The sequence below is a fragment of the Brienomyrus brachyistius genome, unplaced genomic scaffold, assembly GCF_023856365.1.
Source record: "Brienomyrus brachyistius isolate T26 unplaced genomic scaffold, BBRACH_0.4 scaffold58, whole genome shotgun sequence".
In the NCBI taxonomy this organism is placed as follows: domain Eukaryota; kingdom Metazoa; phylum Chordata; class Actinopteri; order Osteoglossiformes; family Mormyridae; genus Brienomyrus; species Brienomyrus brachyistius.
This window is the reverse complement of record NW_026042333.1, coordinates 102,021-118,064: the sequence shown is the minus strand read 5'-3', so window position 1 is coordinate 118,064 and position 16,044 is coordinate 102,021. Positions and strand designations below refer to the sequence as shown.

The 16,044-nt window shown below is 41.1% G+C and overlaps 1 protein-coding gene across 13 annotated transcripts in view; it reads right to left on the bottom strand.

Annotated features, from left to right (window-relative positions):
• The window catches only part of LOC125724886 (NACHT, LRR and PYD domains-containing protein 12-like), a 110,573-nt gene that overhangs the window by 43,067 nt on the left and 51,462 nt on the right, over positions 1 to 16,044 (bottom strand). For 11 of the 13 annotated variants that reach the window (XM_049001316.1, XM_049001320.1, XM_049001314.1 and 8 more), the window contains one exon: positions 14,388 to 14,561. The exons of the other annotated variants lie outside the window; for them this stretch is intronic. In XM_049001316.1, coding sequence (XP_048857273.1) covers positions 14,388 to 14,561 — 174 coding nt within the window. The remainder of the gene's footprint in view (positions 1 to 14,387; positions 14,562 to 16,044) is intronic. 13 annotated transcript variants of the gene reach the window in all.

Below are 16,044 nucleotides of genomic sequence, written 5' to 3'. Positions count from 1 at the left end.
ATAGATTAACTGCGACTCCAGCTCAGCTTCTCTCTATTCTCATCACTGAGCTGTGTGGAGGATATAGAACATCTAAGCCCTCATCATGAACTAATGTCAGGACCTGTGTCAGTGCTACATCTCCAACCTCAAATTCCTTTGCCTATGCTTGTGTCATTTTGCATGATGAAAACACAGACTGTTTATTATAGTCTCAGTGCACCAGTCTCAGTCTACAAGGACGAGCTTGATGGGCCGAATGGCCTCCTCTCATTTGGAAATTTCTTATGTTCTTACGGTTCTGTGGTCCAATTACACTGAGTTCTGCTCTAATGCAAAGATACAGTGAGCTTAATAAATTACTGCATCTCTGTTTGTTTTGTTTTCCAGAAGACACCACTGCAGAATGACACATGGGAACGCCTTCATAGACCAACCAGATCCATGGAAGAGATCAATGACGTAATCATTCCCCAATTATGTAATAATTACCAAACAAGTAATAAAGAGGATGTGTTTAACAGGACTGTTAGCAGGACTTCAGGAAAAGAAAATTAAGAAAAGCCCAGGTCTCACCTAAAGCTGACTCTGATGCCATTATCCCCTCCTTCTCTTTGTGAGACAAAGTGAGAGTTTTCAGTTTGAAGGTGAATTTACATGTGACAGTTATAGGTCCTCATGAATGATAATGATAGACTATACGTCTGCTGTAGTTTGTTTTACTAGGTGCCATAAAGCTGGTGCTTAAGTCAGCGTTTCTCTACAGGGAAACACGAGCTGGAATCCAAGAAGTCAAGGAACACGGGGTTTATTCAGGATCATACACAGGAAAACACGCGATGACTTTACAGTGACCGCACTGGGGAAACAAACTTAAACGCAGACTTTGTCACGGATCCGGGCGGCTTCTGAGCGGGAACGAGGCGTCATGCAGGCGGGGAACAGAAATGGTGGACGACCCACTTGCGGCTCACAGCAAATGGGGATTTATTACATAAAACAGAAAAGACTAAGAACAGGACAAAAAGCAAAAGGAGCATGAGGGGTCAGAGACAAAGGTTGTATTATAAGAGTTTGCTGAGGTGGCATCACCATATGCACTGTCAGCCCCTGGACATGGAGCTCTGTACACATGTAGGTGAGAGTCAGCTTGGCAGCAAAGGGCAGCCACCTGCAGTGGCACCTATGGAGCTGGGAGTTAAGGGCTCTGCTCAAGGGCCCAGAGACATGTGGCTATTCTGCCAAAGCCAGGCTGGATCGAGCAACCTTCCGATCTTCCCAGGCTTAGCCCACTCTGCCACATATTAGGATCTGTGTGGACATAACAAGACTCAATGGAAGTGTCTGCTGAAAGAGGCACATACACCCAGCTGTGGATGACACACTTGCAAAATTGGACGGGGCAGTAGCGTTCTCCAAACGGGATGCCTGATCGGGATTCTGGCAGATACCCTCATATAAAGACTCCGAGCCCTTGATGACCTTCATTACACTCCTTCAGCAGGTACTGTTTTAACAGACTGCCTTTTGGGATCTCCTCGGCACTCGAGCACTTCCAGCTGAGAATCTCTCAGATTGTTTCAGGCGCACCTAGAACAATGTGCTATACCGATGACATTTTGGTAATTGGCAAAGACCAGAGGGAGCATGACGATAGGCTATGCAAAGTTCCCCATAAGTTTGAGAATGCAGACCTCACTCTAAATGAACACTGTGAGTTCAGAGTGAATGAGGTGAAGTTCCTGGGACATAAAATAAGCGTCACAGGAACTGAGGTGAACCCCGACAACATTAAAGCCATTATCAACATGCCCAAACCTCAGAGTACTGAAGGAGTGACACGTATCGTGGGGATGGTGAACTACACTGGCAGGTTTTCTCCCTGCCTGCCCCCAGCCAGATGGAGAATACAGACCAGTGATGTACATGTCTGTGTAGGAGTCTGACTCCCAGTGAAACCCGATACGCACTGATCAAAAAAGAGGCCCTTGGTGTGACACGGGCCTGTAAGTGAATGATCATATGTCTCTTGGGATTGGACGTCACGGTGCATACAGACCACAAGCTCCTGATCTCCTTCATAGGTTCTTCACCACTTGATGACTTTCCTCGAGGAACTCAGACTCAGATTGAGGATGAAGAGATTCAAATACAGAATCATTCATGTTGCAGGATAACAACTGGTGGCAGCTGGTGTGTAACCACAAGCTGCACTTGGATCCAAAAACACAAGGGAGAGTGACACACTGGAAAGGGAGAGTGACACACTGGAAAGGGAGAGTGACACACTGGAAAGGGAGTGTGACACACTGGAAAGGGAGAGTGACACACTGGAAAGGGAGAGTGACACACTGGAAAGGGAGAGTGACACACTGGAAAGAGAGAGTGGAGTCTATATCGATCATGTCATGGAGCACATACCTGTGACAAAGACTAAACTGGGTCAGATTAGAGACATGCTGAATAAAGACAGAACCATGAGGCACTAAGACAGTTCGCAGACAGAGTTTAGCCTGAACACAGGAAAGCCGTCCCAGGGAATCTCTTACCTTACTGGTCGTTCAGAATGGACACACATGTAGCAGAGGATGTCCTGCTAAAGGGAGAACAAATCCTTATTCTGACCAGAGACATCAGAGAAATGGTGGAACAGTGTGACATAATCTGCCAGCATTCTGGCCAAGTAACAGAACCTCTCCTCACAACACCTTTGCCTGCAGGACCACGGTAGAGAGCGGCTGCAAATATTTTCCAGTGGGAAAAAGGTCACTACTTAGCTGCAGTGATCACTTCTCCTGATACATAGAAGGAGCCAATCTGCCGACTCTCACAACTTGAACATGTCACTAGTAGCCCCTGAGTTTTCCCAGTGCAGCAGAGAGTCAGAGAGCTGTTAGAGCAGTCAAACAGATACTGAATAAAGATTAGGATCAGAAAGCCCTCTTGCTTACGGAACAGCTCCATTAAGACACGGAGTCTCACCAGCAGAACTGTTGATGGGGAGAAGGTTAAGGTCTACAGATCCAGTCCCTCCTCAAACACTCAGAGCAGAGTGACCAGACCTCTAGGCCATTAAAACGAAGGACATGAAGATAAAATGAATCAAAGAAAGTTTACGGGGCAAGAGGCAGAGCAAGAGAGCAAAAATCAGACAGTCTACCCTTTCAGCTTAGAAAAGAACAATAAACTTAAGGCTGATCATGTTTAGAGAAGAGTAATAATGCTGTTCATGATCAAAGAACAGACACAATACTGTTAAAAAACTGTTGGGTTCTATTACCAGCCGGGTACAATTCAAAAGAAGAGTAAAGAATTATGTTAATTGAGTAAAGGGGGAGGGTGTAGTAATACCATGTCAGGACACTAGGGGTCACTAAAGTATTTGGGAAGGGGAGATACAGGAAAAGGAGAGGAAATAATAAAGTAAAAGAGTTTATTCTGCCCACCACCATCCCCCCTCTTCGGAAGACAACTTTATTTTAAATTAAAGTTTAAAAATATTCAATTCCAGTGTGGCCACTCCGAACTCTCCCGCCTTACTACTGTGATTATAAAAAAAAGGGGGGGAGGGGGGGCACAGAAACAACAACCATAACAATAACAGACATTAATCACCATGGAGAAAGAGAAAAAAAAGAACAAAAAAAACAAAAAGAGGTGAACAGAAATAATAATAATAATAATAATAATGGTGGGATGGAGAAAACAAAGTGTAGGGGGTGCAGAGAACAAACAAGCATGACACACATAACACTCACTACAAGGACATCAAAGAAGTCTAATGCAAAGAAGTCACAGCAGGCTAATGATGACAACAATAAAAAGTTATAGCTGCAATAATATCAATAACAACAACATTATTAATAATAATAATAATAATAATAATCATGCCCGGCTCCTCCGATCCTCGTGTGTGCCACGCTCTCCTGATTATACACGTGTGCTTCCTCAATCGTACCCAGCTGTACCTTGTTATTTCCCCTTCGCCTATGTTCTTTTCTTTATTAGTCCACGTCTTGCCTTGCCTTTCGTCCGTCATTGATGTTAGTGTCTGTGCGATGTCCTGTGAATCCCTTAGCCCGCTACCCATGAACAAATCCCCGTTTTCCTCGTATTTCGCCTGCCTACCTGATCCTTCCTGCCCTTCTGCCCGTCCGCTTAACCGCAATCCTGACTAATAATAATAATAATAATAACAATAATAATAATAATAATGACAATAAAAATATGAATAATAATAATGTTACAAATAGGGGGCGGCAAGGTGGTGCAGTGGTTAGCACTGTTGCCTCACACCTCTGGGACCCGGGTTCAAGTCTCCGCCTGGGTCACATGTGTGTGGAGTTTGTATGTTCTCCCCATGTCGTCGTGGGGTTTCCTCCGGGTATGTCGAGTTTTGTCAGAACAATGAGGTCAATCCTCTTTGAAAGCTGCCAGCTTGGAAAATATGTTAGATTATTGAACAAGACATACAGTAATAACTGCTTAAACCAGCTGATTTATCAGTCTGTTTTATAATAATACACTCGTCCTTTCTGAATAACCCCTCACCCTGTTGAATACAGTGATCTGATGCCCATTGCTAATGTATGTGGTGCAGCACTTGATACTCACAGGATGCTAATTCATTGCATGGAGATTTCGGTTCACTTGCATTTTCTTCATATTGTGTGCGGTAAGTGCAATAACCAGAGGAAACCTGGTAATCTACTCAAACACATCTAGGTCTGATTTACATGGGACTTAATATCGCGCATATATCCGATTTCTTGTAATTTAATTCTGAACCTCTTTTATTTAGTTATCTGTCTTTTGTCTCCACCTAGTGGCGTGGCGGAAAAGTACAGATTGTTTCCAGAAGGATCGCTTGTACTGTGTGGATGTAAGAAATATGGCAGCAGCTTGATATTATATTTATAATTATATTGACATTATAACTGACTACAGTCACTGTATAAAATGTTAAAATGCAATAGATAATAAATCCAATGGTGGATTACAAATGGATGTCTGTGAATATTCTTACACGTCTATTATTATTGTAATCGTAGTTATTGTGCACATGATATTTTGGATTATTTCAATTAAGTGTGTCACTGATTTATGTTATATATGATTATTATGCTTTACAGTAATTTTATTTAATGTTAATATTTATTTACAATGTTGTGTTGAATGATTAGATTTAATTATTATCTTATCTTATTTATTCTCAGTTACAGTACTGTATTATTTCATGTATTACATTATCGTTCAGTATGTTCCCTTAGTTAATTGTAATATTAGTTCCTACTTGCCCTGGTACACGGGGGACAGTTTAGAGTGTAGCGCGGAGTGAAGACGGAGAGTGGAGCGCGGCTGGAAGGTTGTCAGTACTGTATTGCCGAGTGGTGTTTATTAAAGAGAATTGAATCAGGAACTGTAGCCCGCTCATTACCCACAGCCCACAGAAGAGACTGGCACACGCTACCCAGTGTCAAGAAATAAGGGTTACATTATTAATGATGTATGTAGATAAATTTAGTGGTTTTTGCCAGTCGAGGGTGGGAGGGGGCAATGGATTCAGTTTCTATCAATGCATCAATTTCTCTGGGTCAGACACATAAGGGGGGGGGGGGGGGGGGGTGGCAAGGCTGCCTGGGCACTTGCCCGTTCTGTCTGACGGGGGAGTAACCAGACCTTTTACATTGGGGTGGGGGGGGAATGGTTCCTGGGCACCTGCCTGCCCCTTCTGTCTGATGGGGGCAAAGCCAGCCTACACCGAGGGGGGTTTAATTGTTTAACACCTCGTTTAACAACATATAACTTCATTATATATTGAAATATATGAATAATAATTTTATTTACTTTAATCCACTGAAGCAGGACAGTAACAGGACATCATTATATTTTCCAATTTTTTTGTGCCTGTTATGTCTCCAGTTAAATGATTATTATACACATTGATTGAGTGTCATTGTGTCAGTTATGTTCAGCTGCAGTAATACAGTGAATTTAACTTAATCCAGCAGACTGTGGTTTCATTATGTTACTCAGTTATGCTTTGGGTGATGCTGAAGCAGGACATTAATAGGACAGAACAGAAAGTCTTTATTGTCATTGTACAGAGAGGAAATACAGGAAATGGACATAAATATATAAAATGTACATATACAGGGGAGGGGGAAAGCCCCCCCCCCACTCATCAGGATTACATTTAATTACATTTTAGTCAGAGAGAAAAACTATAAAAATATATTTTTCATGGTTATCCAGCTCACTGAACACAGGCATTTATATTTGTCAAACATACATTTCAGAGTAAAAAGGATAATAAAGATTAAAAAGCAGAGATTTTACCCTTTTGCCAGGAGAACCAGCAACACGTCACAGTGACACTGAGGAGTTTGGATAAACATAAAACCCTGGATAGAGGGACTCAGTGAATGAGGAGGTGAATCTGTGCAGGGGGGTCAGTCCATCAGAGGAGACTCTGTAGAAGGACAGAGCACCAGCCCCCCAGTCCAGATACACTCCTACTCTTTGGGAGCCTGAGGACCGTATGGGTATGAGAGTCTGTTTATTATTGTGCCGGACAGAGTAACCGTCAGTATTACAGCGCAGACTCCATGACTTGTCATTGAATCCAAGCAGACAGTCCCTCCCTCCTTTCCTCCAGATCCCTTTATAAGTCACTCCTATCTGAGCTGCATCTCCATCCCACTCAGCCTCCCAGTAACAGCGGCCAGTCAGACTCTCTCTGCAGAGAAATTGGGGGCACAAGCTGTCAAATCTCTCTGGATGATCAGGATATGGCTGCTGCTTTGCCCCCGACTCATATGTCACCTTCCTGTTCCGCCCTGACAGAGACAGGCTTCTGCTTGCTGTGTTGGGGTCCAGCGTCAGCTGGCAGGAGTCTGTAGGCAGGAGGAAGAATTATTAATCCCATCAGGCCGCCTGTACTTTATGTTTCTGTACGATATAAAAACAGCACAGCTTCCCCTAACGAAGCGGGAACTGAAGCTTATGAAACATAAGGAGGGCGCGCGACGGCGGCGGGAAGAGTGTCTTATCTTAAACATTATTAATAATTTGTTAATATTTGTGTTTATTTTGTGCATTAGACACATCAAAGTGATTGTTATTGTACTGTTTACATTCCAACTCCCCTGAATCCTGCACGTATGGGATCAAATTCTACCATTAAACTCGGCTGTACACGTGTATTTCATTTGCTGCTTGGAACTACTATAATCTGTGGGTTCTGCTTTAGTTAGAGTCGAAATATTACATATACATAGAAAAGTAAGTATTATTCGTTGTTTTAATCTCGAACTACATTTATTCGATACAAAAGCATTATAACATTTTGTGAGAGCGAGGTCTTCGTGCCCACTTCATTTATGAGTCAAGAAAGGCTGAGTTGTGTTTGCTGGTGAAAGAAAGTCATTATTCCACACTTATATTACTACAGTACGATTGGATTGGATTGATTTCGATTTTTCAAGGCAGCGATTCGATGTCTAAACTGTTACTGCAATGCAATACAATTCTATTCAGTATCAGCCTGCATGATCAATATTTTCAATTCAGTGGAACATAAACTAATTTGAGTGGAATTTATTTAAATTTAAAAGGACTTAAATGTTTAATTGTTCATTTAAAAAACTGAACGTTTTGGGGGGAAACTGCAAACAAGTGTTTTACAATTTTCTTTAAAAAAGTCTGCACAAGAAACACTGTCTTGTATTTGTGCTTTAACAACACAAACAATTTCTGGATATGTATAGCTTACTCTGAAAATGTAGGAACATAGGTATACTGAACTACATAAAGTGTACTGTAACGTATTTGTCATGACCCGGCTCGTCGGCTCCTCATGTGTGCCACGCCCCCTGATTACCCACGTGTGCTTCCCTGATTGTCTCTAGCTTTGTCCATTTACTTTGATTGGTCCTGTCTTATTTAAGTCCTGGTCTTACCGGTTTCCCTTGTCTATCATTGATGTTAGCGTCTTTGATGTTTCCTGATTCCCGTAACCCTCTATTAAATCCCCGTTTGGTTCCGTACTCCGCCTTCCTGCCTGATCCTTCCTGCCCACCTGTCCGTTCGCCTTATCTGTTCCCCACCGATCGTGACAGTATTGGTCTGTACTAAGGTGAGTCTATAGGTTGCCTTCTGAGATCCTTGAGCCTTGTGATCGAAGATGCACACAACCACAAAACACTCTCCCTTTCTTTTAATGTATGGCAGAGAGGCCGTATTTCCTCCAGAGGTTCCTGCTGACATGCCGGTGAGTCCGTCCATATTTTATCACTTACTTTTTTAGAAGACACTGTTTAATCATAACTTTGACATTTCACTGTAATATGTCAAAAATATCTTACTGTGCATTTACATTTTGATGGCATTCCATTCCTAATTATTTGAAATTCTAGCTTTCCACTGTCATTCTCCCTGTAGAGTCTGAGTACAGATGAGCTAAAGACAAGACAGTGAAGGCTTTTAAACAGACAACAGAACAAAATATGAAAAAGTCACAGGATAAACAGAAAGAAGCATATGCCAAAAGGGTTCAGAAGTACCAACATGTCGTGTATGGTGTCGGTGATGAGCTTCTCCTGTTGAATATGAGGAAGTGTGGATGAAAAGGAGGGAGAATTGAGCCAGATTTCTCCGGTCCATATGTAATTGAAACAGTGTGTGGCAAATTGGTTACATTAAAAAACCAAGAAGGGTCTACGCTAAAAACAAAATATAACATAAGTCACCTTAAGCCATACAGAAGAAGCACGGATAAGGACAGATCAGAAAGTTAAACACATCTTCAGCTAAAAGTAATGAAAGTTTCAGCACGCCTCATGCCCAGTACACTGTGAGTCACCAACCTTTGGCCGTGGAGAATGATCAGCAGCCTCACGACAGTACAACCCCAAGAAGACCATCTGTTATTGCATATGCCACAGAATATGAAGAACATACAGAAGACTCAAAAGAGATAACAGCAGCCACAGAAGCTGTAGAACCTGCACTGGAAATGCCATCCAGTCAAAAGAGAAGCTGTGGAGAACAAGGTTGCATGCTCAGATTTCTACTTCTGACCTGTTGGTTACTTATAACAACCTCGGCCTACTCCACCAATTCGTTCTTTACATAAAGGTTTATTGGCAAGTTTGTTACCCACCTGCTGTACTAACCTATTGGTTACAAGTTAGCAACAGAGGCTGGAGAAATTAGAATAAATCACAACCTGTTTTTCAGTGTCTAAAGCTTGGACACAACAAAGGATGCCGTCTGCTCAGAATGCACAGCCAGCTGTGATATTCAGAATGCTTGTTATATTTAATATTTTTATTGATTGGTGCCATGCGTGTCCTATGGTTCACGCATGAGTTATCTGATGGTATTCCTTCATCTAAAGTTCTACATCCACACACGTTAAATAACCAACCAAAAATATAATATTGAACATTTATGATCACCCCCTGTCTAACTTGTATCAACTCAACTTCCTTATTTATTCTTTCAGCAGTATTTCCATATTCCTTTAAGGCCTTTTTAAGCATCAGAATTGGGGAACAGTGTTGTACACTCTGATTATTTTACGTTGGCCCTACCCAGTTTTACGTTGGCCCGCTGGCCCATTTGAGTTGTTTTATGTTACAGTGTTTAGAAGACACTGACTTTTCCATAATCATTTAGTGATCATGCTCTGGGCTTTAAAAGACCATGGACATTTCGAAGCAGTTGTGGGACCTTATAAGCTATATGACCACTCTTTTCACACGCTGCAAGGGACTGAGTGGCTGTCAGATGAAGTAAGAAAGAAAAAATTACTTATGTTGTTGTGTTTAACATCAGGTTTTGTACAGGCTTTAAAAGTAAAAATTTGGTTTTCCAAGCCTTTCGGTATTTCTTCCAATACCAAAATTTACGTCAAAGCAGAAGTATACATGGGCAAATGTTTGACAATAACGGAATACGTGATGTATTAATCTTAGTTAGTCATAGCTGTTACTTCTGCAAGTGCTTGAGGACTGTTATTGCATTGTTGACTAGACATTGCTAATAGAAATGCTCGTTTAAGGTCTGTCATGAGATGAGAAGGTTAAGGCTAGTGAAAGTTAGCACTCCACATATATAAGGAGTACCTTTACAAAAGTTTATAAAAAAGTAAGTGGCACATTTTGAAAGATTTTCTAAATTTTAATTTTTGCTATATTGATTAAAATATTTCTCAATGTCAGTGAAACAGCAATGTGTAGTTATGATTTAATATAAAAATTATAATTTTTTAAATTAAACTTTAAGTGAAATTCTGGGAAATTTAATAAGGGTCATGAGAAGTGATGGAAAGGTTACGCGATACCATTCCTTACAAACTACAAACCATGTAAATGACTAAACTTGCTTAACATTTTCCATTTATAGGTCATTGATGTATTTATCCACCATCTTATTACAAAACAGGCAAGTTATAATTGTTGATGCACTAATGCTTCTACAAAGTGCAAGCATGCTTCTTTGCATACTTACTTTTGTGTTAACTTTTAACAGAAACCAGTATACAGTACCACCTGCGTGCAACTGTGTCAACTTCACTATTTTCTGGAAAGTTCCGATGCCTCTTGAAGGTATTCAAGTAATCCAAAAGTTAAGTGGTTGTATAACAGAGCCATCACTAACTTGCCACACAACTCATCCCACAGATGAAGTTTCCCACAGAAGACACCTGGCTGTATCCTGTGAATTTTGGAGCACACTGGATTCTTTTTGTAAGGGTGGCAAACCAAGTATGGTGTCAAGGATTTTGTGTTTCCTGTTCTTGTACATTTGTAAAATTGAGGAATCACAATTATAACATGATCACGAGCAGAGCTTTGGAATGTTTCTCATCCAGTTTGCTTACGCTATGTTTTAGATGTAATTTGTGTCCTCATGAAATTATTATACATTATTTGCCTTTTTAAAGATTGTCTGCATGTCCAAGAAGACCATTACAAGTGTAGGCCCATTGGAAAAGGAAGATGCATATGAACGTAAAGTTCTGAGAAATTGGATGTAACTGTGCATATGATGTCATGTGGGAATATTTCTTATTAAACAAGTTACTCCGATGTAATTTAATTGAAAACATGTTAAGAGTTATTACGTGCATTTCAGTAATGACCATTGGAGCGAAAACACAGGCTTTAATTCTTAGCATGATTTTTTATGTTCCCAGATTTGAATACCCTGTTTTTAATGTATTTTACAATATCTAGAAATTTTCTGAAGATGAGACATGTGAGATGCAGTGTGGCAAGTACAAACCCGAGCAACAGCAAGATTCCGGCAGTTCTTATTCTGAAGGTACCTGTTTGCTGAGTTATACTGGACAGTTATTTTGAACTAATATTAATACAACTGAATTTTGCAGTTTGCAGAACATCACCTGTAGGTTCTTGCGTGTACCTATTGAAGCTTAGCTTGACGCTCGAAAGATTCTCCCGTCCAAATTCAACCCATAAAACTCCAAGAAACTGCTTCGCAAAACTTAACTGTTTACTTAGTCTTTAACCAATATTACAAACATAAAATGTTATCCACAAAATAAAATAAACACATTTATATCAAAATTCGAGAGCAAAAAACTATTTCGCTCCAATCTAACTCCTCTCTCCCTCCAATTTCCTATTCCCTGCCCCCTAATCATAATAAAAGCACCCCAATAGTGTCCATCAGGACTACATTAAAAGTCCTGTTTTTAAACATTACAAGGTAGATCCAATAAATCTTAACATTGTAAAATAATATCTGTCAAACTAATAAACTTATAACTTGAATCAATATTATTTACTGTTAATTATTCAAATCATACGAAATGCATTTAGGCTCCTACGTCACCTTTCAAGGGGTCACGTCAGTGATGTGAAGATGAGCCAAAGTGCTGTGAGCGCATCTCGAATGGAAATCGCATGTGCACTGCTGGAATGTCGAGGTATGTTTAGGACTATTGGTAATATTTTGGCAGTTACAGATGAAAAGAAGATTAAGAATCTGGATGTAGCAGATGAAACACCCTCAGAGAGAGGTCTTGTGGGATGGTGACAATACACAACGGTTAGCGGTATGGAAAATGGATGGGTGGATGGAAGATGCCCACAATGTGGTTAAAACCAGCAGAACTGCATGGGGCATAAGAAGCTAATAACTACTTCATCAACGATGATTATTTTATGACATTACATTCTTATCATGGCATTCATTTTTCTTATAAAAACTGCTACCCCATTAAAAACTATAGGCAGTAGTTTCTGGCAGCATAAAACTAAGTGTAAAAAACTGCTACCCCCTCTAAAGCACAGGAAAGTTATTTTGATAGCATAAATCCATATATAGATGTCCATTCAGGAGTATGGGTAGGAAATTCTGGCAAGGCAGCAAAAAATGGCAGAACACCGGCAAACTAATGATAATACCGTCTACAAACCATCAATAAAAGCAGATTAAACTACACAGAGCGTGCATCATGAAAAACATAAAGGTTATCTCGTTAATTCAGAAAAATATTGTTTAGAGAAAAAAGGGATCATTATTTAATTCGGAAAAACAGAAATAATTTTTTTTTACAGATGAATGCAATACGCTTCCATAGAGAACCGCTTATCGTACGTGACTCTAGATGCGGCGCCGCTGCCGCGAGGCGTGAGCCCCGCATCTCGCGCAGGCAGGTGGCCGCTCTAATCTGTTAACATGGGCGCCGAAATTAAATCTGATATTTTCCACCGCACATCCAGTGTGTCCCGGACGCTAATTTCTATTAGCACCGTGGATCAAGAGAACTTTTTAATATTCATGAGCGAAGCCCTGCACGATTGGCTGGCTGATTAATATTTATGAGAGGGGCACTACCCGATTGGCCAGTTAACATCGACATGCGCTGCCTGTTTCTTCTGCCTAAAACAGGGGTGTCCAAATCCTGATCCAAGTCCTGGGGGGCAGAGCCCTGTGTAGCTTAGATCTTTCCCTGTTCCACCATAAATGATTCAACTCAAGAGCTGTGTGCTAATTAGCACAAGGAGTTGAATCAGGTGTGTTAAATGAGGAGAACATAGAAAGTTCTCACCTAACTGTTAGCACTGCCTATAGTCTCCCCTACTTTGACTAATTGCACATTTTATTTCCCATACTCCTCCTGGGCTGTACTGCCTGGAGATTGCAATCTATCAAGATGTCCAGCACACCCTGCTACATGTGACGTTGCCACTACCAGTGATGTCCATGCATCCAGCTCATCATTCTGTCTGTGTCATCTTCAATGTATGACCCGCTGCCTTACTTCTGGTTGCCTGGCGATTGGAGGAAGTGTCGGTACCGGCTTGTCATCTCCCCCCTGCTCCCTGGTTATGTCTCAAATCTTATGATTTGGACAGTGTGACTTGGAACTTAGGGTTAGGGATTCCTCTGCTACCCCCTGGAGGTTGGGCTCCCCCTCTGGGTCTGGTTAGGGTTAAGTCTTCCTCTGCTGCCCCCTGGAGGAAGGGCTCCCCCTTTGAGTCTGGCCCCTCCCAAGGTTTCTTCCTTCTTGGGAGTTTTTCCTTGCCACTGTCACCTATGGCTTACTCACTGGGGGCTTTGGGTGAGGATGCTGTAAAGCGCTGTGTGACGATGTAATCTTGTGATAATGTGCTATACAAAAATACATTTCTTGTTGTTGTTGAGAAACCCAAAAATGTGCAGGACTCTGGCCCTCCAGGACTGGATTTGGGCTCCCCAGGTTTAAGGGATTCAGTGACCAATCAGTAATATTCTCTCATGAATATTAAGGAGTGTTCCAGAACCACCCTGTAAAAATGCACATTTTGAACTTGAGGAGAGAGTTCGGTGTCACTGCCTGCGGGTGCCATCTTAGGACAATACTAACGAATCTCACACAGAAAACACATACTGTACACTCACGACATGCACAAAAAGAACAAATGCAAAGGATTCTTTTATGTGAAATTAAAGATATATAACTAATTCAGAATATACTTTGACCATCCTACACTCCCACACAAACACAAAGACAATATGAGTATAAACGATTACATGAATTGATAGTGTTTCTGGTGATGATTCTGATATTTTGTTTCTCGATTGGATGTTTGTCTAAAATGACATGAAACTCACCTACAAACACATGCAAATCCATCTACACAGTCACACTCATCACAACAATTGTGTGAAAACAACCATAACATAGTATTAATGGTATTATTAACAAAAACATGGAAACACACTTACATTTCTGTAAGCCAGGTCTGGTCCTGCACACTCCACCGTGATCCACACTACAGGAGAAGCAGAATGACATAGTACTGCTGTATCCATTTATTTATTGGTGCCTCTTCTTCACATACATGCATAAGTATCTGTAGCGTGTCAGACACACACTCTGTACTCACTTCAGCTTCTCCAGTTTACAGCTGGGATCCTCCAGTACAGCAGAGAGCAGCTTCACTCCTGAGTGTCCTGGGTGATTGTAGCTCAGGTCCAGCTCTCTCAGGTGTGAGGGGTTTGACCTCAGAGCTGAAGCCAGGGAAGAACAGCCTTCTTCTGTGACTCTACAGCCTGACAGCCTGCAGGGAGACACACAAAAACTCCCCAATAAATAAGATCACCTCACCATTACAAGCATTACTTTTAAGCAAAAGTGACTCCTCTAATAAATATTTCAATAATCACGCAAAATTAACATCTTTTGAACATTTTATGAGAACCAATACTTCTCAGAACAAGAACCAGATCCAGTTGATATAGAATCATTTTTAAATAATCTAGACTTACCCATATTAACCAATAAAACAGCAGATACCCTTGATGTCAGAGGTGGAGATTTCAGGTCCAGAGATTACAAATCCAGACCAAGATTTTGTTTCAACCAACCAGTTGAGTAAAAAGAGTCACAGTCACAGAGTACTCAACTGGTTTGTTGAAACAAAATCTTGGTCTGGATTTGTACTCCTTGAACCTGAAATGTCCACCTCTGCTTGATGCACCATTAACATCAGAAGAACTCCATAAGGTCCTCAACCAAATGCCTAACAACCAATCGCCACACTGGATAGTTACCATGCAGAAATCTACACACATTTTTGGGGCATATTATCTCCAATCTTCAATGGACTGGTAAGAGAAATTAAACACACATCACAAATCCCATCACATATGAGCGCAGCGACCATTACAGTGCTATTGAGACCCGATAAAGACCCAACACAACCCTCCAGTTACCGGCTATTACAGTGTTATTGAAACCTGATAAAGACCAAACACAACCCTCCAGTTACTAGCCATTACAGTGTCATTGAGACCTGATAAAGACCAAACACAACCCTCCAGTTACTAGCCATTACAGTGTCATTTAGACCTGATAAAGACCAAACACAACCCTCCAGTTACCGGCCATTACAGTGTCATTGAGACCTGATAAAGACCAAACACAACCCTCCAGTTACCGGCCATTACAGTGTCATTGAGACCTGATAAAGACCAAACACAACCCTCCAGTTACCGGCCATTACCGTGTATTTGAAACTTGATAAAGACTAAACACAACCCTCCAGTTACCTGCCATTACAGTGTTATTAAGACCTGATAAAGACCAAACACAACCCTCCAGTTACTAGCCATTACAGTGTCATTGAGACCTGATAAAGACCAAACACAACCCTCCAGTTACTAGCCATTACAGTGTCATTTAGACCTGATAAAGACCAAACACAACCCTCCAGTTACCGGCCATTACAGTGTCATTGAGACCTGATAAAGACCAAACACAACCCTCCAGTTACCGGCCATTACCGTGTATTTGAAACTTGATAAAGACTAAACACAACCCTCCAGTTACCTGCCATTACAGTGTTATTAAGACCTGATAAAGACCAAACACAACCCTCCAGTTACCCACAACTCTCACTAATCAATATAGACTTGAAAATCATTACAAATGCTCTGGACACTCGTCATTATAATCCATCTTGATCAGACAAACTTCATCAAGACAAGACATGCCTCGGACAACATCCATAGATTATTTAATTTAGTCAATACTGCTCAGCA